Genomic DNA, 23,985 nt, shown 5'->3' on the forward strand with positions numbered 1-23,985 from the left:
TTTTATTTATAATTAACACTTTATGTTATAATATATAGTTATTTTAACTATTGATACTTTTAAGAAAATGCTGAAATTAAATATAAGAACATAAATTAAAAAGATTAAAATATTAAAAGAAATATATATTTTTAAAATAATAAACTATAAATGTTTTAATTAAATCATAGTCCACAAAACAAAACCCTCACCGAACCATTTCCAAATTTTCTACCAGTGTACCCTGCCTTGGTGCCGCCCTAAAGAAATAACGTCAAACGCCGAATCTCTTTCACAGAGCATAACTGCTGCTCCAAAGTCCAAACCACTCTCTCTCTCATTTTCGTCCCTTTTCTTTGCTAATATTCTGTAATTTCGTTGGTCACGCTGGGAGGAACTGTTCTACCTTCTAGGTTTTCGAGTAGACACCAATGGGTAGTGGAGCTCCTGAAACGAATCGTTTAACGAACAAAGAAGAAGCTGTTCACAAGCATTCCGATGTGCTTTCAAAATTGCATCTTGACGAGAGCAAGTTCGACGTGCAATTCAAACTGTGGGCACTTCGAATCCCTTGCCAACATTGCACGCTCGCCACTCGAATCCTCAACGGGTCCGTATTGCCGTTATTTCTCTCTGTTCATTCATTCGCATCCTTTGTTTTTAATTTCCGATTTTGTTGTTTGTGCAGTTACTTGCTCGACAAGCCCCGAGTTAAACCCATCACCGAGGACCCTACCTGTGCCAAAAACCGTTATCTTATACTCTCTGACAAAGTTCAGAACCAAGGTATATGTGTCAACTTTTGCTTCTCTAGAATATATTTGAGCAAGGTGGTAACAGGTAATGTCCAAGGGGATGTCAATGTAATGTTTTTGATTGCACACTCATCCCTTGTGTAAGAGGGTCACTACTCGGTAATATTTTTTAAACAATTAAGTGGGTTGATGTAATGTGCAAGGGAATGTCAATGTAATGTTTTTGATTGCACATTCATTCCTTGTGTTAGAGGGTCATTACTCAGTACTCAGTACTCACTGGGTAATATTTTACAAACAATTGGTCTAAGGGGATGTCAATGTAATATTTTTCAAATAATTAAGAGGTTAGTGCTGGGATAGAAAAAGTAGGGTGTGTTTAATTTCACAAAATCTTGATGGTGTCTATGTAATTTAATTAATACTAGCAGGAAAAAGACACTCCATAAAAAAGAAAAAAAAGATAGTGTTTCTAAAAATAAGTAGGTAGTTATTATTTTTAAAGAAGGTAGTTATTATTATTATTTTTTGTATATATATTGTTCCTATTTTATTCTTAAATATAAAATAGTGAGAAAAAAATAAAATACAACACAAGGGTATAATTGTCTTTGAAAATGTGGACACCAAAAATGGATATTCCCTTTATATATTGTTATAGAAAAAATAAAATACAACATAAGGGAGTATTCCCTTTATATATTCCCTTTATATATTGATATATTGATGATTCCCTTTATTTATTGTTATAGAAAAAAATAAAATACAACATAAGGTTATAATTGTCTTTGAAAATGTGGGCACCATAAAGGAGTATTCCCTTTATTTGATGATGATGATGATATACATATTTCTTTCTCTCTGACTTGAATTGAATGTTGGGGCAGATTTATCGGATATTCCAAAACAAAAGGTTGACGAGCTTAAGGGCTTGTGTGAGATTGAAGTTGTGCCCTATTCGTTGACACTAGGGTACTCTTATTGGAGTGCAGGTGAGTGAATGCATTGTTCTCTTCAATCATACTGCCAAGGCTGTCTTTTAACTTTATTTTTTCATGTTGATGGAGTAGTTACTTCAAAGTGTCTCTTTTACTCAGGACCATTGTAGTAACTTTTTTACATTCTTTGCTTTTAAAAATTGGATTTGTAATGATTCATTTGTTTCCTACATTTGTGCTTATATGTTATTTACAATTGTATGACAATTTTTTGTTTTCATAGAACATGTGCTGAAGCAGATACTGCCTACTGGAGTGGAGGTGCCTTCATCATTTGAAACAATTGTTAAGTATTTGGAATAATAATTTATGATCATTTTGTGAGTGGTATCTGAGCTGTATTATTTTTCTTTGCCCTTTATGCGTTGTAAATTTTTTTTTTGTTTTTTAACTATATACATGTAATTTATTTATATTAAGTTTTTTTTTATAATATTTTTTATAAACTCAATATATATTTATTAATTCTTTAATATTGATTCCTTCAGAGGGGTGTAGTGATGTTCATTTTCGTTAACAATTAAATCTGTTTGGTTGGTTGCTGATAGTAAACTAACATATATCCTACTTTATACAGGTCAAGTTGCCCATTTAAACCTACACGACGAATTACTTCCCTATAAAGATGTTATTGCGAAGGTTATTTATGATGTATGTACAACTGCATTGAGGTTTAAGTTTTAGTTTCAATATATTTTTTACAAGCTTTCTTTGTCTATTTACTGCTGCTATGAAATGCACTAGTATTGTTTACAAGTCAGATACAAAGATGTTATGCTTGTCTTCACTGAATTCTCTCCTTTTTAATTCATTTTGGTTTGGAATAGTCAGCGTTACATTATTCTCTGTTTGGGTATATAGCATAACTATTGCTGCAGTATAATAAATTTGCTCTTCCAAATCCATGTTTAGGAATTTTTCTCTTGCCCTGTCTTACTTTGTTAATATTGTAAAATTTTCTGTAAATTAAGCATTAGAATCTTTGATCCTGTTTGGCCTCACATCACTACTACTTTGAGGGCAATGTGAGTAAGGAGAAGAAGAGGAATTTGGACTGTAAAGTGCTGTAACAATCTTGCCTACATGGCAAGGTGTATGGGAAAAGGAGGTAACTGGCTAGCAGTCAAGATAAAAACAGGGGAGGGAAGGATCTGGGAATGGTAGGCTAGATTTAAGTAAAATGGAGAGGTTTCTTGGCTGGGTTGGGTCCCTGGGTTATTCTGTGCACATGTAGAATTCCCTTGTTATCTTTTATTTATTTTTGCATTTTCAGTCTTAACAAAGGGCCTTTCCTTTTAAGGAGCTTGGTCTCCCAGTTTCCTAATCTAATTATGAGTTCCTATTCGATCTATTTGATCCTGCTTCCTCATTTTAGTACTATGTTACTGGCATGTATATCTGTGTTGTTTCATGTATGTTTGAAGCAAAATGAATGATGTTATTCTACAGATTAAGAGGTTACCTTGATGTCTGCATTTATGTTTGAGTAACATGCCCTTTGACCTTTGCAATGCATTGCTATGAAGATGTGAATATTCATTCATGAATTCTATACATGTTTGAGTAACACTCCCTTTGCATTGCTATAAAGATGTCCATTTGAAGATTCATTCATTAATTCTATCTTTATACCATTAAGCATGCTGTATTATACATGTTCTTCCTATTTATTTTCTTTGTTTTCTCTATTTATGCAGAAAAATTATCCAAGAATTAAAACTATTGTGAATAAAGTTGGAACCATTACAAATGAATTTCGTGTGCCAGAGTTTGAAGTTTTAGCAGGAGAGCATAACATGATTACAGAAGTGAAGCAATATGGTGCCACTTTTAAGCTTGATTACAGTTTGGTTTATTGGAATTCAAGATTGGAACATGAACACAAAAGGTTAGTCTCAATGTTCCATGCTGGAGAGACCATTTGTGACATGTTTGCGGGTATAGGTCCGTTTGCAATTCCTGCAGCACAGAAAGGATGCATAGTCTATGCGAATGATTTAAATCCAGATAGCATTCACTATCTGAGGATTAATGCCAAAATCAACAAGGTTGATGATTGCATTTATGCATACAACATGGATGCTAGAAAATTCATCTCCCAGTTGATGGAAGTGCCAAATACTGAGGCCACATCAGAACACTCACCCGAAGTTCCCATTTTGGATGCTAGTCACACATGCAAGATACAAGACAATGCTGAATCAAATTCTGAAAATGAGTTGCTAACTGGTAATATCTTTATGGAAAATAACGTCAATTATCTTAATTGTGATACAAGAACATGTTCCTTAGTAGTTAATACTAATATTCCTATTGTAGTTGCTACAAAAGACTTAGGAGACAGCGATAATAGTGGTTTAGAGGATGTACAGGGTTCAACAAGGCATGCTGCTACATCTGTAACTGCTGGTAAAAGATCTTCTAGTAGTTATGATGAAGGTATTCTACAGGCCGCAGTATCACATTAGGCTGTCACTAGATGTAGCTGTAATCTTCTAGCTTGTCTAAGATTTCTACAATTTTAGTTCTAGATTTGAAAGGCATAGAACCTTATTGTTTTACAGTCCCCTTCTTTTAAGAAAACAATTACAACATTGATAACAATAATCTGTAAGTTTGAAAGTAAACTTGACAGTTGTTTTCATTTGTCAGGGAATGGAAGGGCTCATGAAACTGGCATCCTGGAAGGTGGTAGGAGGAAAGGTGGCACGAACAAGAGAATGAGAGGCTCTAAAATCTCTAAGACAAAAACTTGGGAACATTTTGATCACGTAATAATGAACCTACCTGCATCTGCTATTGAGTTTCTAGGTACAATGTCATTTAATATAATGTAACTATTTCTTTTACAAATCATGTGGCCTTATTCACTTGGGTGAGATCCTTATTTTCCTTCATCTATAAGAAGTATTTGAACATGTCCTTTGCTTAGTATATTAAAACTGCAAGCAGTTTCTCTTCCATCCCCTAGGTTGGTGAGCATCTCTACTGTTTTAAGCGAATGTAGATTGATATATATTTTAACATGTATACTTTCTATAATCAATTTTGATGAGAGTTTTAGATCTTCATTTTTTGCGAGGGATGGACCCATTGACTATCTGGCTGAACTTGAATTTTTTAAATGATCTAGCAATTATAATCTATACTAAGATTCATTAGTGACTTTATTTCTTAGCATTTTGTTTAGTTTGCATTCTGCATTGCGGTCGAGTGTATGCAAATTCTTTTTCAAGGTTTTTTATTTTATTTTTATTTTTTATAATTTTATTACAATCCTAAGATTTATAGGCAGATATGTAACTCAAAGATATGCCCTGCCAGATGCATTCAGGGGTTTAATCCAGAGGAAATATTGGAAAGGATGTCTACCATGGATTCACTGCTATTGCTTCATTAGGGCAACTGAAACTCAGGAGTCTATAAAAGCTGTGAGTCCATTATGCTATTAATGTTGCACATTTCCCTTTTTGTGTTTAGGTTAGAATATCAATCACTTCATTGTTTTATGGTTATTTTAAATCTTCCATTCATCCTGACGGCTTAGGTACCTGGATTTTTTAAGCTACTTGGATATGGACAATTATAAAATATGTATATTATTTGTTTGTATAGTTCATTGAACTTTATCCTGCAGGTGGCAGAATCTGCTTTAAATGCTCCTATACAAGATGCAAGATTTCATAGGGTTAGGGATGTGGCTCCAAACAAGGTATCAGTAATTCATCACTTTTAGATCATTTTGGTATCTCGTTATTCTTCTAGTTGATATGTATAACACTAGAATTTGTATAATTACCTACTCATGGCTTTTGCTTTCTATTTACTGTGCAGACAATGTTTTGTTTAAGCTTTAGGTTGCCTGAAGCATGCGTTGTTGAAGATAGTCAATAACCTTAGTTTTCAGGGTTTGATGGATGCATTGATTGATTCAGTGCCATGTTCTATCTGATGACTCGAAAACAATCTTAGTGTAATGTGACATTTAACAGAAGGAATAGGCAATATTCATTGAAACTATAGAAGGGTATATTCATTCTTCTTGAGATGCATTTATGCATTGTACTTTAAAGCAAAAAGCACCCAGTTGATTTTAAAGCTGCGTTTGGTGCTTTCGAATTATACACAGAACTATAATATTATTATATATTGCAGTATGGATTGATCTATCAACAACTATTCTACTACTGTAGATTGTGGGCCAGGTACAGAGTCAGTTAAACTCATGACATGAGTGCTTTTATTTTATGGATAAATAGCGGTTGAAATTTTTTTGGCCTCTTGGCCACAAATCAGGCGATGCAACCCTGTTGCTAAGTTGTATTCAATCAAGAACGTGCACTATTTTCAGTCGATCTAGATAGTGTATCTTAATCGTTAGAGATTTTAGTCACACCATGATCTGTAAGGATGTCTAGATCTTCGTCAGAACTGAAAATTTCTGTCACAAGTATTCACTGCAAGTATTTGATAAATTTTAATCGAAAAAAGGGGGATGACCGGATAAGTACCTGAGTAATGCAATCTTTAATGATATCACGTCCCTTCTTCTTTCAGCAAAATGTATATATTATAAATACTACAGTGGTATAAATCTCTGGACCCCTACCCTGACTTTGATTACTAATTATCTTTATAGAAAAATGTTTTTATGTAGACAATTCACTTGGTTAATCTATATTTCAAGATATCTCTAGTTGATTAGAGAAAATTACAGTGAACTAAAGCACTGCAATCAATCATTCTATCGTAATCTCTTTGAAAGATTAGATTTCGAACCAGGTCAAAGGTTTCCTCAAAATGGTGGTTTTGATTGGTTCTAAAGTAAAGTGATAAAAGAAAGGAAAAAGACAGGACTTAGTGGATTACAAAGGACAAGTGGACTAGTTTATGCGTGGTTTATCTGCTTAGTTTGTTTAATCAGGAGCTCCAATACAAATTTCATGCTTGCTTTGCAAACAATCGTTATTTCGTTTTTCTTAGAACTGAAAATACTGCGTCACGTCGAAAAGACTAACATCCCAAATTATTTTTTTAAGGGAAAACTTAATTGCTGCTTACTATCAAATATATAAGAGTAATCCTGAATGGTATGGTAACACTTGATGAATAGTATGTTCCAATGCCCTCCCTTTATTTCCATCAAATACCTTTAGCTTTCCATTTAACCAATAAGAATAAGCTATGTTGATTTGTGATTAATTGGTCCAAAATATTTTGTATGGTATATTGCTACTCAATGTATAATAGAACTGGAAATAAACTGTGCTCAACTAAATTCAATTTGATTTAAAAAGAATTGTTTGGGCTTGAAGTTTGACTTGAAATCAATATGAACATTTATTTCTTTTAATTTGATATCAATTTGATTCAAATTCACAAATGACTTGGTTTAGGCATGATCAACAGACGAGATTTGTCGGTTTCGAGTTTAAAAATCCCAAACCACAAGAACCCGTAAACTCTAAAATTAGCCCTATTTTTGACCAATAATGTCTTTGATTAGGTTGGTTTCGAATTAATCAATTAATTGAATTTGCGTTTCCTCGAATAATATTGTTCAATATACCTTCTTTCAACACAACGGTCTCACTAGAATTTTAAAACCCAACCTCACAATACCCTCAACAAACCCTAAAAGCTTCAGAAAAGGGTGGGTTCAAATCTGTTGAGAAGTGGTCCATGCAACAAGTTTTCTCTCAAGCTGCTTGCTAACAACAACAAAAAAAGAAAGAAAGAAAAAACCAAAATAGAAATTAGGCATGGCAAGTATAGAAGAAAAGAGTCCCCTTAGCATAAATATTGGAACTGATATGAGATAAAATATAGAAAAACTTTGTGTTGAGATATCAAAGAAAGAACATTGAAGGTTGGTTTAAGATGAGAGGAAGGAAGAAGAAATGAATGAAGATGAGAAAGTTGAGAGTGGAGGAGAAACTAAGAAGACGAATAACAACACTAGGTAAGGGTTTCACTTTCACTTAAATTATGAAAGTAGGATTTTTTAAACCAATCTTTTAAACCCGACAAATTGTTAATCCGATTTTACTCATTCGCTTCTCAATTTTTTGTATCCGATATTTCATATTCGGCTAGATTGGAAAAATATGATCACTCCTAACTTGGTTGAATCTATTAGCTTTATTTGATTTAAAATTATGAGAAAGGGTCTCAAATTTTTTGAGAAAAAAAAATCTCCAAAGTAATAATATTTTCAAATTAATGACTAAAGATGCATTTACACTTAAAATTTTAACAAATTAAAAAATAATACATTTTGAAGATACATTTTCGAAGTATGTAGGTCATAAATACACTCTTATTTATATAGTCCGTACAAAATCTCATTTTTTAAGTCTTAATAAAAAATAAAAAAACGAAACTTTTGGCCATCACCAACTCCCAAGACAGACAATAACCGGAAAACTAGAATTCCTCATGTGATGGTAACTTTTCCTTTGAGGGACTATTTTAATTTTCTATATTTGGGAAGTGCTGTTGCTCTTTGTAATACAAAATGAAGTCCTTGGACGTAGTCCCTTTTATTAAAGCAAAAGGCTATGCTTTACCAAAAAGATATATACAAAGGATAATAGGATTAAGAGTACACGTAAATTGAAGGTGGAAAGTTAGAGAATTGACGACCCTGTCTCTCTTCTATTCTAGTCAATTACTAGTCAATGCGTTGTCCACAACCAAAGTGTCTTCTGTCTCCATTTTGCATGAACTTATTTATAACCTTCCATTTTGAAAGAAACAACACTACAGTTCAGTACGTTAGCATAAAAATATATATATAATGAGAGCACACAAGAGAGAATATTGAGATAATTACCTGTATATTAGTATGTCATTGATTAATCCTCCTAAAATTTCTCTTACATATAATTAGTTCCTATATTATAGGAAAATGGCTCTGTGAATATTCTGTACATAATCAGTTTCTATAAATTATAGGAACGTAACTCTGAATATTTTGTACAGATTTTCCGTATTGACAATGAGAACACTACATGACTGCCTTCTATCCTTTTCTTTAGAGAATGAGAGCTTGATGCTTTATATTTCTTATAGTGTGAAAGTATGGAGATTTGAATGAATAAACTTCTCTTAATGTGTGAAAGTATAGTGTGAAAGTATGGAGATTTGAGCTTGATGCTTTATATTTCCAGCGTGCATTAAGTACTTTTTTTTTTTTTAATATATAGTGATAATTAGATGGGGTAGAGACTTACTTTAATTTATTTACTATTGAATGGGTATACTTACTTGCATAGAGTATGACTAATTCTAGAACAATCTAAGATAAAGAGATCAAAAGAAAAAGGCACACATTATAGCTAAACGATTGAATGATTATTTGAGACGATATCAATTAGTTACTCATTATTTATAGCATGTATATGGCTTTATGTTTGGGATATGATTTTCCATGTCAGAGATGTGATTTTCAAAAGCTAACAGTTACAATTTCTACATCGCAAAAGTGATTTTTTTTTCATTCTTGACATGTTTTTAAACACACTATTAGATCTAAGACCTATGCCTCTTCATCAAATGAACCCAATTTTGTAGTGGATGAAAAAATTATTGATTTTAATAATCATGTAAGTTATTATGTATATGCATATAATATTAATTCAAATATTACTAAACTCGATTTTTTTAACAAAGTTTGGGTCCATTTATTATAGATAAAGAAATGTAGTTGTAAAAAGAGACTATATTAAAACTTAAAGATGGATTACTCAGATTTTTAGTTCTCAAATAGAAATTTGTTAATTAAACTAATAGATACTTAGTATTAATATAATAGTTATAAAAGAAATAAAATTAATTATTTATTTTATTTTAATCAAAGATTGGATTTTCACTTTAGAAGAGTAAACCTCGTATAAAGTATTGTCCCTCTACTGAGCCTTTAATTGATGATTCAATTATCTAATGTCCCAAATGCCCTATGATGTGTGGGATTTCGTATGCATGCTGGCAGGGGAACCACTTGATTGGCCACACATAACTCCTTTCAGTCTTTTACTATTATTATGATTATGATTATGCTTACGATGATGATGATCCAAGAGCTTAACACTAATGCAACACATGCTGGCATTATCACTGAATTAAGGAACGAATCTTTGTTCCATTTCCTGCTTTTTCATGATATTCTAAAAAACTCCAAATTTCAGTCCTTGTTTTTTTACCTTCTCTGTGAAGGCACTAATAAAGAAATCTCTCCTTGTCTATAAATTCCTGTGGCAAGAATCATACCTTCCCCTTTCTTTTTCTCCCATTTGTTTGGCTTCTATTCTGTCCCTATTCTTGAATCTTTGCTAGTTTCGAGGCTAAGACCGGAATATAGGGAAAGCCATAAAATGGCTCAAGAAAAGGCACTTTGTTGTGTTAGGTACCTAGTGGCATTCCTTCTTATGTTGTTAACCATGGCCTCATGTGGCTCAGGGGTTGGAGTCAACTGGGGAACCATGGCAACTCATAAGCTTCCACCAAATAAGGTGATCAAGATGCTTCAAGAAAATGGTTTTGATAAACTGAAGCTGTTTGATGCTGAAGAGTGGATCATGGCAGCTCTCATGGGGACTGATATTGAAGTCATGATTGCAATACCCAATAACATGTTGGAGGAGATGAGTAAGAATCCTCAGGTTGCAGATTCTTGGGTTTATGAGAATGTCACTAGTTATTTGTACCCTGGTGGACTAAATATCAAGTTAAGTAGTTCTACGAGTGTATATTCGACATTCATGATCACATTATGTGTGCATCTTTTCTTTGCAGATAGTTTCTTTCTTTCAATGTTTCTTTCTACTATTTGATTCACTTATGCTTTCTTCCATTTATCTTGCAAATTTGTTTTGTTTATTTTCTTATTCTTTTATTCAAGATGCTATTAGCTTGTGTTTCATTTTTCTTGGTCCAAATTCTTGGTAGTACCCATGTCACAATTACTCCATTTTGTAGCAATTGAATTTTATGCTAATTTTATGATACCACACTTCTTCCAATACATATTCATGATCTTTTATCTATTTAGCTTCATAAAATAATAAAACAAGGCGAATGTTTCAAGGAATGTTGATAAATCAGAACCCTACTACAGTACCCCAACTAAGGAGTTTAAATGGCATCATTCTTTTATGTAATGCACTTTATGTTCTTATTGGTCATATATAAGCTTATGTTGTGTCCTTGTGTGTGTTTAAGTCAAATAACTCTAATCTGCACTATGCTTGTGATGCAGGTATATTGCCGTGGGTAATGAACCTTTCCTTAAGGAATATAATGGCTCCTATCTACAGTCAACTTTGCCAGCTCTTAAGAACATACAAACATCACTCAATGGTTGGGGCCTTGGCTCACAGATCAAAGTCACTGTTCCCTTCAATGCTGATGTTTACTATTCTCCAGACTCAAACCAAGTGCCATCAGCTGGTGACTTCAGGCCTGAAGTAAGAGACCAGACAATCGAAATAGTCCAATTCTTATATGCAAACAATGCACCATTCACAGTCAACATCTACCCTTTCCTCAGTCTCTATGGAAATGATCATTTCCCTTTTGATTTTGCATTCTTTGATGGAAACAACAAGCCTCTCATAGATGGTAATTCAGTTTACACCAATGTGTTTGATGCAAACTTGGATACCCTTCTCTGGGCCCTAGAGAAGGCAGGGTACCCTGACATGGATATCATAGTTGGAGAAGTAGGGTGGCCAACTGATGGTGATAGGAATGCTAATGTCCAAAATGCAAAACGGTTCAACATGGGTTTGCTCAAGCATGCCCTTAGTGGAAATGGTACCCCTAAAAGGAAAAGCCTAATTGACATTTATCTATTCAGCCTTATTGATGAGAATGCCAAAAGTATTGCTCCTGGCAACTTTGAGAGGCATTGGGGGCTTTATGAGTTTGACGGGAAACCAAAGTATGAATTGGACTTGACAGGACAAGGACAGTATAACAAGGGTTTGGTCCCTGTGGAGGGTATAAGATATATGGAGAAACAGTGGTGTGTCTTGGATCCTCAAGTTAAGGATCTTCACTACTTGGCTGATAGTATTGACTATGCTTGCAGCCAATCAGATTGCACTGCGTTGGGGTATGGTTCTTCTTGCAACAGTTTGAGTCTCCAAGGGAACGCTTCTTATGCCTTTAATATGTATTATCAAGTTAATAACCAAAAGGATTGGGACTGTGATTTCTCTGGTTTGGCTATAGTCACAGGTGATGATCCTTCAGAAAAGGGTTGCCAGTTCCCTGTAATGTTCTCTTCTGGCTTTTCTTTACTACTGCAGGAAAGGCTAACAAATGTTCTGAAGAAAGCTTTGGCTATATACATTATATTTGTAATATTACTATAGTTGACTGATTAAAGAAGCCATGGAGCACTTAAAGAATGTGCCCCTACAGATTTTTAATTTATATTCTTGAAGAAAAAAAATTAGATTTCTGTTAGTTAGATACATTTGTTCTTTTTTTTTTTTCTGACTATAAGATAGTTTTGGGCACTTTCATTTTTATTTTATTTTATTTTTCATTTTTAAAGGATTTGGATTCTCCTATGTTGATAACTACTTTAATATGGTTATGTTATAAAGAGAAACACGATTTTATCAAATATAATTAGGTAATATTGTTTTTTTTACGCTTATCTTTTTCTTACAAGAAGTTAACTAAAAAAATTTAAAGATCTTTGATAAAACATAACGAGGGACAAATAATTTTAAAAAAGTTTAACTAATTTTTTTTGTTAGATATAAGACACAAATACTTAATTCATAATTTTAAGTAGTAATGTTATAAATTTAAATTTTATTTTAAAAATATCTATTGAATTAAATGATTTAGGTGATTATTATATTTAATATATCATTAATATTGCAATATATAATTTTTTCAATAAATAAGTGTGACTTATATTATTAATATCATGCACCAACTTTCACAAAAAATGAGTGAATGTCTCGTTACCAGATTTACGATGGTAAGAGCATCTGTAGTGGGGGTTGCTTATAAGCAATTCCATGTACAACATTATGCCACATAAGCTCTTTTCTACTTTATGAGTTGCTTAAATTTTAACAAAGTTGTTTGTAGAAGCTTCGGTGCTAAAATTTAAGCAACTCATAAAGTGAAAAAGAGCTGATGTGGCATGATGTGGCAGAGGGGGTTGCTTATAAGAACTCCCAAGGGAGATGCTCTAAATTAAAAGTATAAAGATATAAATAATTAGTATACTTAAAAGTGAGTGTAAAATTTTTTCTTGAATAAACTGACATGGGACAATGATATAAAACTTTTAAAAGAAAATTTAATTTTCTTATGAAAGAAGATTTCAAGTCAAAATTAGTAATTTTTCAAATTTATTTATATAAAATTAGTATAAAATATTCATCGCTAATAGCAATAATTGATCTTTTTATGAAAATCATGAGTCTATAAAAAATGAGTTTTTTTTTCTCAACTTCTACTTTATTTAATAAAATCTTTAAATTTGAATTAATTTTTAAATAAAAAAGAAAAAGTTGAAAAGTCTTTCTTGTGTGTTTGATATCACATTATTGACAAAGTTTTTCACATTTAGGTTGAAGTTAATAGATATTACTTTTATGTCTTTTAGCAAGCAAACATAAATTCTTATGTTTTGACCATAGACACATAATACAATCAATTATGATGAAAGTTTACTTGATGAGAGCTATATTTTTAGTTTTATAAGGAACATATAAAACATTCGATAACAAGATATTTCTTTAAAGGAAAAATTGCTTTTTCGAGCAACATATGAAAATGGTGGGTGATCACAATAGTGAACTTCGCAAAAAATTATTTGAGTTTGTACCCCTTAAAAGAATTCAAGTACCAAACCACATGTTATAATTCCTAACTTGGACTATCAAGCACCCTTAAACTAATCGTTTGATTTACCAAAGCTCAACAAGTGAAAATTGAAACAATTCTACTCAAATTAATACAACTATTTCAACTGTCCTTAAACTAATTGTTCGACTCATTAGAGCAACTAGCTTGGGGTAGCTATTTTTGATGAAACTTTGATTCAAACAACCTACCCTAAATATAATTTGTCATATCGACCACCTTAGTTAGAACATGAGGAACAAGTAGCTTCACTACCTCAACTAGTTTAGAGGTTTATGGCTCAACCACTTGACTAAATCACTAGTCATTAAGATGTCAATTAGAAAGGAGCTTATGTTGATGAATATTAATTGACATCCTATGTTCACTTGCTCAAAAACAAGACAAACACTTGATCTTTAAAATTATTCTCTAGTCTCTTTAATACATGTGAGAGTAATTTTTTGGAATAGTTCTTGAAAAATTTGAGAGTTTAACATATATTTTGGAATTCAAGACCCCTACTAAAGACAAGGGTGAGGGAGAGAGGAGGAGAGTTTTGATATGTATATATAAATAAGAAAATGATGTTAGTTGGTTAGTTAGATAACTATTGTTAGTGAAAATTTTATTACCGTAAATTAAACATTTTAGACAAATTAAAAATGATAATCAAGAATTGTAATGCATAATTTATTCTTCATATTCTCCTTTTTCTTTATATCTTTCTATTTCTTTCTCTTTTTATTTCCTATCTAAATTTTACATTACTTGAACCTTTTATCCGATCACTCTTTTGATGTTTTAATGATACACAACAAAGTGATGCAACTTAACCATTAAACATAACACCACTTTGTATCTTAAAATAACTATGATTGTTTCTTTAACTATGTTCATCATATTATGATAATTAGTTACTTTGTCAAAAACTAATTTTAATATTACAATCTTTGTATGTCGCAATATTATTTAATAATATTTTGAAATACTTTAATATCATCCACCTCCCCCCTCTAGTTACAACATGTAAAAATTAAAATTAAACACACCATTAATAAACATTCGATTAAAAAAATCTAAATCTAATTAAGGTATTAAAAAATTGTAATAGGTTAAGATTTGCTCTTATATTAAGTTAAATTACTAAGCAAGTTCCTAAATCCTAAATTATTATTATTAATCTAATTTTTCACTGTAGGAAATGTTAGGTGAAAAAGAGTAAATAATTTGGAAGAAGGCAAAGTGAGAAAAAAAGAAAAGAAAAAAGAAAATCGATCCATTAAATTGTGCAACGGTAACGTGTGGGTCCAGTGAATTCAAAAATAAACGGCATGAGAATAATATAGTATGCGAATGATCACAACTCACAAGAGTAACGGGACAAATATTTGAATTCAAAGGCACAGAAGAAGCCTTACCCTGTGATCTATGTAACCGCTCTCTCTCTCTCCTTACATTACATGAGTGAGTGAGTGAGTGAGTGAGATCAGAAGAGCAACAACAATGGCTTCTCTCACCCCAGGCATCCTCCTGAAAATGCTGCAGGCCATGAACACCAACACCCGCGTCACAGGCGACCACCGCTCCCCGCTCCTCCAACTAATCGGAATCGTGCCGGCGCTGGCAGGCTCCGACCTCTGGTCCAACCAAGGCTTCTTCTTAAACCTCTCCGACTCCCTCAACTCCACCTACGTCCTCCTCTCCCACCCCGACACCGACCTCATCCTCTCCAACCGCCTCCAGCTCGGCCAGTTCCTCCACGTCGACCGCTTCCTCTTCGACTCCCCCCTCCCCTCCGTCGCCAACATCCGCCCCCTCGCCGGCCGCCACCCCTTCCTCGGCTCGCCGGAGCCTCTCGTCGCCCGCATCAATCCCTCCACCAGGCAATTCCTCATCCAACCCCTCTCCGACTCCGAACACGACCCCCTCTCCCTCTACCTCTCAAACCAACCCCCTAACCCTAACCCTAACCCTGTCCCCATCCACCACCAACCAAAAGACAAGGCTAACTCCAGAGAGCCTCTTGCCCCTCGCGACAACGTCCTTCCTCAGAGATTCTCGTCTCCCTCCACCGCCAAGAGGTCTCACTCTAGAAATAGCAAGACCGTTGTGGAGCGTGACCCCTCTCCGGTCACCAAGGGGAAGAGGTCTGCTTCTCCGGTTCCTTCCAAGTGCGTTGTGCCCAGCCTTGTCTCGGCGCGTGAGGAGAATCGGAGGGCTTCGAGGGAGCCGGCGATCGTTGTGCCGTCGAGGTACCGGCAGCCTTCTCCCACTGGGAGGAAGCAGCCGTCGCCGAGTCCGCGGCGGGCCTCGCTTTCGCCTGGGAGGAGGCTGTCTGGCGGCCTTAAGGTTTCGCCGCTGGTGGGGGACTCCTCCGGGAAGAAGAAGATGGCCACCATTGTTGCCGGGATTGCGAAGACCTCCGATGCGTTGGTTGGGTCGGCCAAGAGCGCGAGGAAGAACTGGGATGAGCAACCGCCGGCCACGCCTGTTGAAGGGGAAGCCAGAGAAAAGGGGGGCTCTAAGAGTAAGGTTGACGCGCAAGCAATTTTGCGGACTCAGGTATGTGAATTGGATTATTTGGCATCAGAAAGGTGGAATTTTGTTTAGTATAGATTCGTTTTGGTTAAAATTGATTGTGAAGGGATGTTGTACATGTTAAGGTGTTTTTATTCTAAAATTAGCTTTATTCAGGTTCAAATCCTCGAGATGAAAGTGTGAAACTAAAAGGGCTAAGGCTTGTTTGGACAAACTGAAAGAGAAGAACAGAAAGGAAAATTGAAATCAGCTTTTCCAAAACTAAAATTTGCTTTTATGTGAGCTAAAAATAAGATTTTGGAGAAATTAATACAAGAAAGTTTCTTCAAATTAGTTTATGCATAAGCTATTTTTAGCTTATGAAGAAACTTTTTTCATTTTTTTTCCTCCTAGAAATATTTCTGGAGAAGTTTAGCCAAATAGATTTTATAGAGTTGCTCGTGATTGAGCTTAAAGTGGAAAACTGATTGTGTTTTTAGTTTTTGAAACTATTCAAACAATGCATCTTACTGATGCGATTTAGCAGGCTGCAATGTCCAGGCGGTTAAGTGATGTGAGTGGTCAGAAACCGGGTGGCAATGATTCTTCGAGCAATGAGAAAACTAAAGCTGGTTCTCCTCAAAGTTGTGGCCTTGAAGATAATTCTAATTTTGCAGCCATGGGTATCACGATTCATGAAAAGAAATGGACTGATGGAAGTGTTCCATTAGATGCTGTGTCTGGGAACCTTGCAAGGCTTGGAAAGGTATGGGTTTTGAAAATTTACTTCTGTTTAGGGTTTAGGGTTTAGAATTAAACATATAATAAGAAGGACAAAACTCTAGTGCTTTTGGTATAGTTCTGAGTTCTCTAATGAAAATTAGAATTTCCCTCATATGGATTGTAGTTATCATATTCTACCAGTTTGAGCAGCCAAACCACTGATTTTTCGACAAAAACAAGCCAAGAGAATAGATAGGTATCATCCTGATTAAGGGCTAGAACCATGAAATATTCAATCATTTTCCAAAAGTGATTGCATTGCATTTAATTTGGTCATTTTACTTGCTTTAATAAGTTAAAATGCCTTCTTATCAACTCAAACAGGAAGCAATGCAAAGGAAGGTTCTTGCATCTACTGCTGCTGCTGAAGCACTAGAGGAGGCCAATGCCACTGAATGTATTATAAGAAATTTAAGGTAACAATTGCACTTTTACCTGAATTTTATATATTCCAAATGAATGATGCATTTTTTTCTTTCTTCTGTTTATCAGCATGTTTTCAGACCTCTGCTCAGTGTGCCAGGCCAGAAATCCTTTGCCAACCATAGACAGATTCTTCACCATCTATGATGATGTGCTGAAATCAACAGCAACGGCGGAATCCATTGCCAACAGACATAATTCTGAGACACCTGATGACAGCATTCCAACAGAACAGTCGAAGTCACTCTCTCTCTGGGTTGAAGCTGCTTTGGCCACTGATCTCCAGATAGTATCACTTCTAACCGGCACAACTGCTGATCCTCCATCAACATTGCAGAAAAACTTATCGAAAAGAAACTCTCTGGGTGCAGCTAAGATCCACATGAAGATTGTTTCTTCATCACCACAATCCAGTCTGAGTACCGGTGTGTGGACAAGAGGTAATGGAATGAAAGAATCAGTAGAGCTTGGAGCAAATTTGCTATCTGAAATGCAAATGTGGTTTCTACGTTTCGTTGAGGAGTCCCTTGATGCAGGATTTAAAGTGTTTGGAGAGTGTACAGCTGATGGGAAAAAAGCCTTGCCCCTGGATGGTGGCTCCATTGCTGTTGTTTTGTCACACTTAAAGCGTGTAAATGCATGGCTGGACCGCGTGGTTTCCAAAGGGGATGACTCACTTACAGAAAAGATTGAGAAGTTGAAAAGAAAGATCTACGGGTTTGTTATTCAGCACGTAGGAACGACTTTTGATAGTTCTGCTTAATCATGAATTTCTGAGTTTCTTTCTCATAACTTGTGTTTGGATCTTGAAATCGATGAGAGGAAGTGCTTCTTCTTTCATCCGATAGAATGATTATTTCATTGTATTTCAGTGTGGATGAGATAATGGACTGAATGATTTTTTACACTAAAAACAGGTCAAAGCTTGATTATTTGTTGTTGACTTGTTGAATATATTTTTTAAAAAAACTTAAATTTGCTTTTCGACTTCTTAAAAAATTAGTGAGTTTTGGTTTTGTTTTTGATTTCTGTAAAAAAACAAAACCTTCATTTTTTCATGCTTCTAAAATTTGTAAACATTTTTTAGTCCTTGTAAAATAATTTTTGTCTTTGTAAAATGAGTAAATTTTAATTTTAGTCCTCCATAAAATATTTTTTCTTTGATTTTTATTGATCTAAAATCACTATCATTGGTCCTTAATGATAATATTAAGAGATATAAATGACATTTATTTTAAGAATTTATATAAAAAAATTGAGGTGTCACACACTTGTATTATATCATTAGCAATTATAGGTAACAAGGGTTCCTTGACCTCTTAATGGATAAATAAATAGTAAAAGTTATTACACAGAGATTAAAAATAATAATTTTGAATTTTAGATGTATCAAAAACAAAGATAACTTTTACAAACATTAAAATTAAAATTTATTCATTTTGTTGTAATTAAAAGCATTTAAACCATTTTCAAATTATAAAGATGAATGCCTTCCACGCCGGAAGCCTTTTTTAATTATGATTAAAATACTTGTTTAGTTCATGTTGTTTGGCACATATTAACTTTTAATTCTTATAGTTTAAAATATATTTTTTATTTTTATATTTGTCTTTTTAATCATTTTTAGTTCCTATAGTTTAAGAAGATATTTATTTTCTATATTTATAGTTTTTTAATATTTTTTGTTTCAATCATTAAAATTTTTTATAAGGTTATTTATTTTTGTGTTGAGCTAGTAGAAATCTTCAATTTTGTAAAGGTAGATAAAGGTGTTTTAACAATGAACGTTGCATCGTAAAAATATGAAAGAAACATGAAGTGTTGAAAGACTTAATTTAGAATAACTTAACAAGATTAAATTAATATTTCTGTCACGCCAATACTAAAAAGTAGAGCTGTCAAAACGGGTAACCCAGCCCGATCCAGCCCACCACGGGTTGGTGGGTTAAATGGGTTGGCTCACCTAATTTTAAAAAAATTTAATTTAAGAACGAAAATGGAAGCACGGTGGCTTGCGGTGGCTCGCGACTCGTTGTGCGCAGTGTGGTGGCAGTTGGTGGTTGGTGTAGTGCGGACGTGCGGTGTGGTGGTTGGTGCTGTGCGGAGTGGGAGTGTAGTGCTGGTGCTGTGCGAAGTAGGAGTGCAGTGCTGGTGGCTGGTGTTGTGCAAAGCGGGAGTGCAGAGTGCGGCATGGACGAATTATATTAGATGAGGCTATGAGAAGAACTGAGAACTGAGTGAGGGTGCAACCCTAATTTGGCCAAATAAGAGTAAACATTTTTTTTACAGGTTGGTGGGTCAGCCTGGCTCACCACGGGTTCAACCCGGGTGAGCCGGGTTGTTAGTGAGGCAGGTTCAAAATTAGTCCGTACTGAAATTTTCAATTTTTTTTTTGCCTAACCCGGCTCGAACCCGTGGTGGGCCGGGTTTGCTCGCTGGGTTGAGCCCATTTTGACAACTCTACTAAAAAGACAGTGTTACAAACAATTGATGACAAAGGCTAATAATAATCTTTAGATTAAAATAAATTTAGATTAAGATGTAACCACGTACTATCGTTGTTGTAGTTTTCTTTATCATTGTTGTCATCATCTTCGTTATTGCAATTGTCACCATCTCTACTGCGACAACAACAATAATGGTGGCGATGTCAATGGTGTTGATGGCAATGACCATGGTGATGGGGTGGCGACAATGGTTATGGCAACAACGTTGATGATAATGGTAGTAGTGACAACAATGGTGATGTGGCGATGATGCCATGGAGGTGGAGGTGATGATTTGCAATAATGGAGATGAAAACAACAATGATAGAGATAACTACAATAGCAATGATACATGGTAACACTTGAGTCATTTTTTTATATATATAAGATGTGACTAGACGCTTGAATCAGTGTTTATGTATAGGAGACAACACAAGTGAGAACACTTGCTAATATAAAATCAACTAATAACAATCCTTGTTAAAAATAAACAACTAAGATTAAAATATTACACATAACTTTATCACATACTACTATCATTGTAGTTAGGGGGTGGCAAAATAGGTCACAATCTATGGGTTGGCCTATTGGCATGCCAAAAATTTGCAAGTCGGGCCAAGTATTATGGCCCACTAGGCCAAACGACGAGTTGAGGCAAGTTGGCTCGCCAATGTTTTTTTTAAATTTTTTAAATTTATTATTTTTAATATAAATTTAATTAGGTCACTTCATATTTATTTTGTATATAATCTGTGATTTATTGTACAACAAATATGTTATGCATTTGATTTATTTTATTATATGTGATTTTAGATTTTTTTATTTAATTTTAGGTACACTAATTTATATAGATCCTTTAGATATTGAGAAAGAATATGTTGGGAAAGTAACTTAAAATAAATATACAATTTTTTCCTTTTTTTCTTCTTGTTTTTTTTTTAGCAACTTGACGGATCAGTTTGGGGACCCAATTATGTTGGTTTTTTTTAATAAATATTGAAAAATCAATAAATTTTATTTCTCCTTTTTTTTTAACTTATGAAAGCATGGAGGAAAAGATACATAAGAATTGGTATAAATATATTTTGTAACAACATCGACATTGTTAATAATTAATCAAACTTTTGAAAACACAAAGTTTACATATATTAACAAAAAAATGTTGTTCTTACACGGACTACCCGCGAGGTTTATAGACTAAGTCCACGAAGCCCATGAACTTTGTAGGGCCAGGCCAAAAACTTTGCTATACTTAAAAAAATGGGACCATAGTTGTGTAGGCTATAGGCTAAACGAATTGGTCTGCAGGCTTGAGTCCATATATCCACCGCTATCAATGATACATCTACTATTGATGTTAAAGAATGACTTAAGAAAGTTGCTTCAATGAAGAAAATAAAGTCAACCAATAAAATGGATGTTGTTGCACATGTTGCTGCTCAAGAGGTTGTTGTAGGGAATGGAAAGTTCATTGCAACCAAGAAAAAAGAGAAAGAACACTACAATCAACCGTCGATATGGTAAATAGATTATTAAAGTGATTGTATTTTCTTTTTAATGTTTAGTTTTTTTTGTCCTTTTTATTTGTTGTCTTTCCACAGCATATATGAGCATATGCTCTTTGTTCATTTACAAATGCAAAACAAACATTGGAGTGAATTTAAATAATTTGACTTTGAGTAAATTTTGTCTAATTTTATATTTGGTGGGAACTGGTATTAGTGTATGTTGTTGTTCACCTTTCTCTTGCGTCAATTATCTCGTCTTCAATTGAAATTTTTTTTTTATGAGAGTTAGGCTTTAGATTTAAAACAATGAATCATTAAGCCCATCCTAATCAATATATGTTAAAATGACAATAACAACTTCGAATCTAAAGTGAAACTCTCACGATCAAGTTTAGTCTCCATTGAAATTCAAGAAAGGATGATATCTAATCATTATAAATAAGCTAACTTTGATAAAATAATCAAACTTTGTACTATTGTTTAAAGGGTTTTGCTATTTTGTGCTTAATATAAACATTTGTATGATAGCTTGAGCATTACACAACGTACAATAAAAAAAAAGTAATTATAGATATGGCTAAAATTTTAATTTGGTCCCTTATAATATTAAAAACTTTTAATTTGGTCCAACTTTAATTTTTGGTTTCAATTTAGTCTCAAACTATTTTAAAATACTTCAAATTGGGTCTTCCATCCAAATTTCACAAAATGGTGTCAAATCTTGACCACGTGGATGCCAACTAGATGTATACATGAAATGACCATGTTAAGTTTTCTTCTTCTTCTTTAATGAGTTGATGCTTATGTTTTTGTGACATTATAATTGATATATATGTGCTAATTGTGATTTATGGCTCACATTGACAAATGCTTTGGGATGATTTAAAGGAGATTGTTGATACGATGTTAGATCCTTGGGTCCTAATAGGTGACTCACTTGTGTTTGATTTAATATCTCCTCGATGTTGGAATAATAACATTATAGTTTGAAGATATATATGTTTAAGTACCTAACTATATTGTAAAGTTATTATAATGTAATGTAAGTCCTTTTCAATCAACATATGCAACTACAATATTTGTATAAAATTAAATATTTATCTGTATTTTTGTTGAGGTATAAACAAGAAATCTTGTATTATTAGAACAAGGAAAAAAAGGATTTATAAAACATATATATATACTTCATTGATAATAGACCTTTTGGATGATAACTAAAAATAAAACCATGATGATGTAAGCTCAAAGTAAACAATATCAATACCAATTAATATGGAGTTGTGTCCACAAATACTTCCAAATAACTGGTAAATAAAAATATGTAAACTCCTTTTTGATAAAAATGTATTTACAACCCAAACAAATAATGACAAAATAATCCCATAAATGGTATAAGACTTGTTGGTTGAATTCGATGATAACCAATAATCCATAATTCATACAAATAATTGTTGGGATACAAATAAGGGATCTGCGTTGTTAGAACTAGAGAAAAATTAAGAGTTTATAAAATACACATGCTCTATTGATAAGTGAACAATATCAATACTAATGTGGAGTTGTGTGTAAAAATAATCCTAAATACTATAATAAACAACAAATATATATAATATTATCTCTTAATATAAATATATATATATATATATATATATATATATATATATATATATAAAACAAATATAAACTTAATATACAATGAAAAGTTTGTTTCAACTTTCATTTCTACCGATCTCAAGAACCTTCTTTCTAATACCAACAATGAATTATTTTGTGTTTACATTTTTTATAAAAATATATTTGTTAAGTAGAGTATATATGTTTTATTTATTTATTTATTTATGAACTCTCTGTATACATAAAAAAAATTGTGATACAAAAATTAAATAAAATATTGATATTATCCTATTATAAGAATAAGGAAACAAAATCTAAATAATTAAATTAAATAAAATTAAAATTAAAATTACAATTAAAATTAAAACATAAAATAAAAGATTTATATAAAACAAATTTATTCTCCTTTATAAATTAAAAATATTTAATCATATTTCCAAAATTGATATGACTTATGTCGAATTGTATCCTTTTAATGTGTATAAATGAAATTTGATTCATTTATTAGAAAGGAAATATGTTTTTTTATTTATAAAGTTTTATATTGTATATAAACATAATTTGTCTAAAATTTCATTGTTAAGTTAAAATTTTAGTTATGAAATAATTGACACATTAGTGCGTCATACAATAATTTACTCCACTCACTTAGAAAATGATCATTCAAGGTTAACTTAGTATATTACTATTAAGTCTGTAATCAGTTCCAATAATTTTTAACTATTTTATGAAGGAGAAGAAATGAAAAATACAATTATAATATTCGACATTGTGTCACAAATTTTTGGATATATAAAAAAATATAAAAATTTCAACACATGTCTGACCACACCTATCATTTAATTAATATTTCATCAGCCACATTATTAACAAATATAACTTAATTATAGGGACTAACTATGCTAACATGAAATTAAAAAGGAATGTAAAAGATAAAATAAAAAAATAGAAATTAAATTTAAAAAAAAAAGGCCAACTTAGCACCTATTTAAGGCATATAGAAGCACTAGCAAGAATTTTAATTTTACATTGTCTTATTATG

General features: G+C 33.0%; 3 protein-coding genes across 9 annotated transcripts; all 3 read left to right on the forward strand.

Moving 5' to 3' along the window:
- The first annotated feature begins 173 nt into the window (after window positions 1-173).
- On the forward strand, window positions 174-5,889 carry LOC109807296 (S-adenosyl-L-methionine-dependent methyltransferases superfamily protein). Of its 4 annotated transcripts, none has more exons than XM_083075583.1 (11): window positions 174-589; window positions 668-765; window positions 1,622-1,726; window positions 1,956-2,017; window positions 2,309-2,383; window positions 3,430-3,961; window positions 4,052-4,141; window positions 4,385-4,543; window positions 5,024-5,163; window positions 5,370-5,444; window positions 5,567-5,889. In XM_083075583.1, the coding sequence occupies exons 1-11, from the start codon at window positions 411-413 to the stop codon at window positions 5,624-5,626; spliced, it is 1,575 nt and encodes a 524-aa protein (XP_082931709.1). In that variant the 5' UTR covers window positions 174-410; the 3' UTR covers window positions 5,627-5,889. The 4 variants fall into 4 exon arrangements, with proteins under 4 accessions (XP_082931709.1, XP_082931712.1, XP_082931708.1 ...); XM_083075582.1 differs by having other exon boundaries at window positions 175-589; window positions 4,052-4,171; XM_083075585.1 differs by having other exon boundaries at window positions 176-589; window positions 4,052-4,171; window positions 5,057-5,163.
- Window positions 5,890-7,210: 1,321 nt separating this feature from the next.
- LOC109807048 (glucan endo-1,3-beta-glucosidase 8) lies at window positions 7,211-12,172 on the forward strand. Of its 2 annotated transcripts, none has more exons than XM_029273617.2 (2): window positions 7,211-7,694; window positions 10,992-12,172. In XM_029273617.2, exons 1-2 carry the CDS (start codon window positions 7,633-7,635, stop codon window positions 12,109-12,111), a joined length of 1,182 nt encoding a protein of 393 aa, XP_029129450.1. In that variant the 5' UTR covers window positions 7,211-7,632; the 3' UTR covers window positions 12,112-12,172. The 2 variants fall into 2 exon arrangements, with proteins under 2 accessions (XP_029129450.1, XP_020225166.1); XM_020369577.3 differs by lacking the exon at window positions 7,211-7,694 and adding an exon at window positions 9,659-10,460.
- Window positions 12,173-14,961: 2,789 nt separating this feature from the next.
- Window positions 14,962-18,276, forward strand: LOC109807439 (serine/arginine repetitive matrix protein, putative (DUF936)). 3 transcript variants are annotated; one of them, XM_083075587.1, is made up of 5 exons: window positions 14,962-16,174; window positions 16,674-16,895; window positions 17,237-17,328; window positions 17,405-17,775; window positions 17,872-18,276. In XM_083075587.1, the coding sequence occupies exons 1-5, from the start codon at window positions 15,116-15,118 to the stop codon at window positions 18,096-18,098; spliced, it is 1,971 nt and encodes a 656-aa protein (XP_082931713.1). In that variant the 5' UTR covers window positions 14,962-15,115; the 3' UTR covers window positions 18,099-18,276. The 3 variants fall into 3 exon arrangements, with proteins under 3 accessions (XP_082931713.1, XP_020225541.2, XP_020225542.2); XM_020369952.3 differs by having other exon boundaries at window positions 14,965-16,174; window positions 17,405-18,276; XM_020369953.3 differs by having other exon boundaries at window positions 14,967-16,174; window positions 16,677-16,895; window positions 17,405-18,276.
- Window positions 18,277-23,985: the final 5,709 nt, after the last annotated feature.

This window comes from Cajanus cajan, chromosome 5 (genome assembly GCF_000230855.2).
Source record: "Cajanus cajan strain Asha chromosome 5, NIPB_CcT2T_4, whole genome shotgun sequence".
NCBI lineage: Eukaryota > Viridiplantae > Streptophyta > Magnoliopsida > Fabales > Fabaceae > Cajanus > Cajanus cajan.

What these genes read in the sequence shown, in the direction of transcription:
- LOC109807439 (XM_020369952.3), top strand. Translation starts at nt 15,116, where the DNA reads ATGGCTTCTCTCACCCCAGGCATCCTCCTGAAAATGCTGCAGGCCATG. An exon ending in ACCTTGCAAGGCTTGGAAAG is followed by an intron (nt 16,896 to 17,236) that starts GTATGGGTTTTG and finishes CAACTCAAACAG; the next exon opens with GAAGCAATGCAAAGGAAGGT. An exon ending in TGTATTATAAGAAATTTAAG is followed by an intron (nt 17,329 to 17,404) that starts GTAACAATTGCA and finishes TCTGTTTATCAG; the next exon opens with CATGTTTTCAGACCTCTGCT.
- LOC109807296 (XM_083075582.1), top strand. Translation starts at nt 411, where the DNA reads ATGGGTAGTGGAGCTCCTGAAACGAATCGTTTAACGAACAAAGAAGAA. An exon ending in GTACTCTTATTGGAGTGCAG is followed by an intron (nt 1,727 to 1,955) that starts GTGAGTGAATGC and finishes TTGTTTTCATAG; the next exon opens with AACATGTGCTGAAGCAGATA. An exon ending in TTGCGAAGGTTATTTATGAT is followed by an intron (nt 2,384 to 3,429) that starts GTATGTACAACT and finishes CTATTTATGCAG; the next exon opens with AAAAATTATCCAAGAATTAA.
- LOC109807048 (XM_020369577.3), top strand. Translation starts at nt 10,108, where the DNA reads ATGGCTCAAGAAAAGGCACTTTGTTGTGTTAGGTACCTAGTGGCATTC. An exon ending in CCTGGTGGACTAAATATCAA is followed by an intron (nt 10,461 to 10,991) that starts GTTAAGTAGTTC and finishes CTTGTGATGCAG; the next exon opens with GTATATTGCCGTGGGTAATG.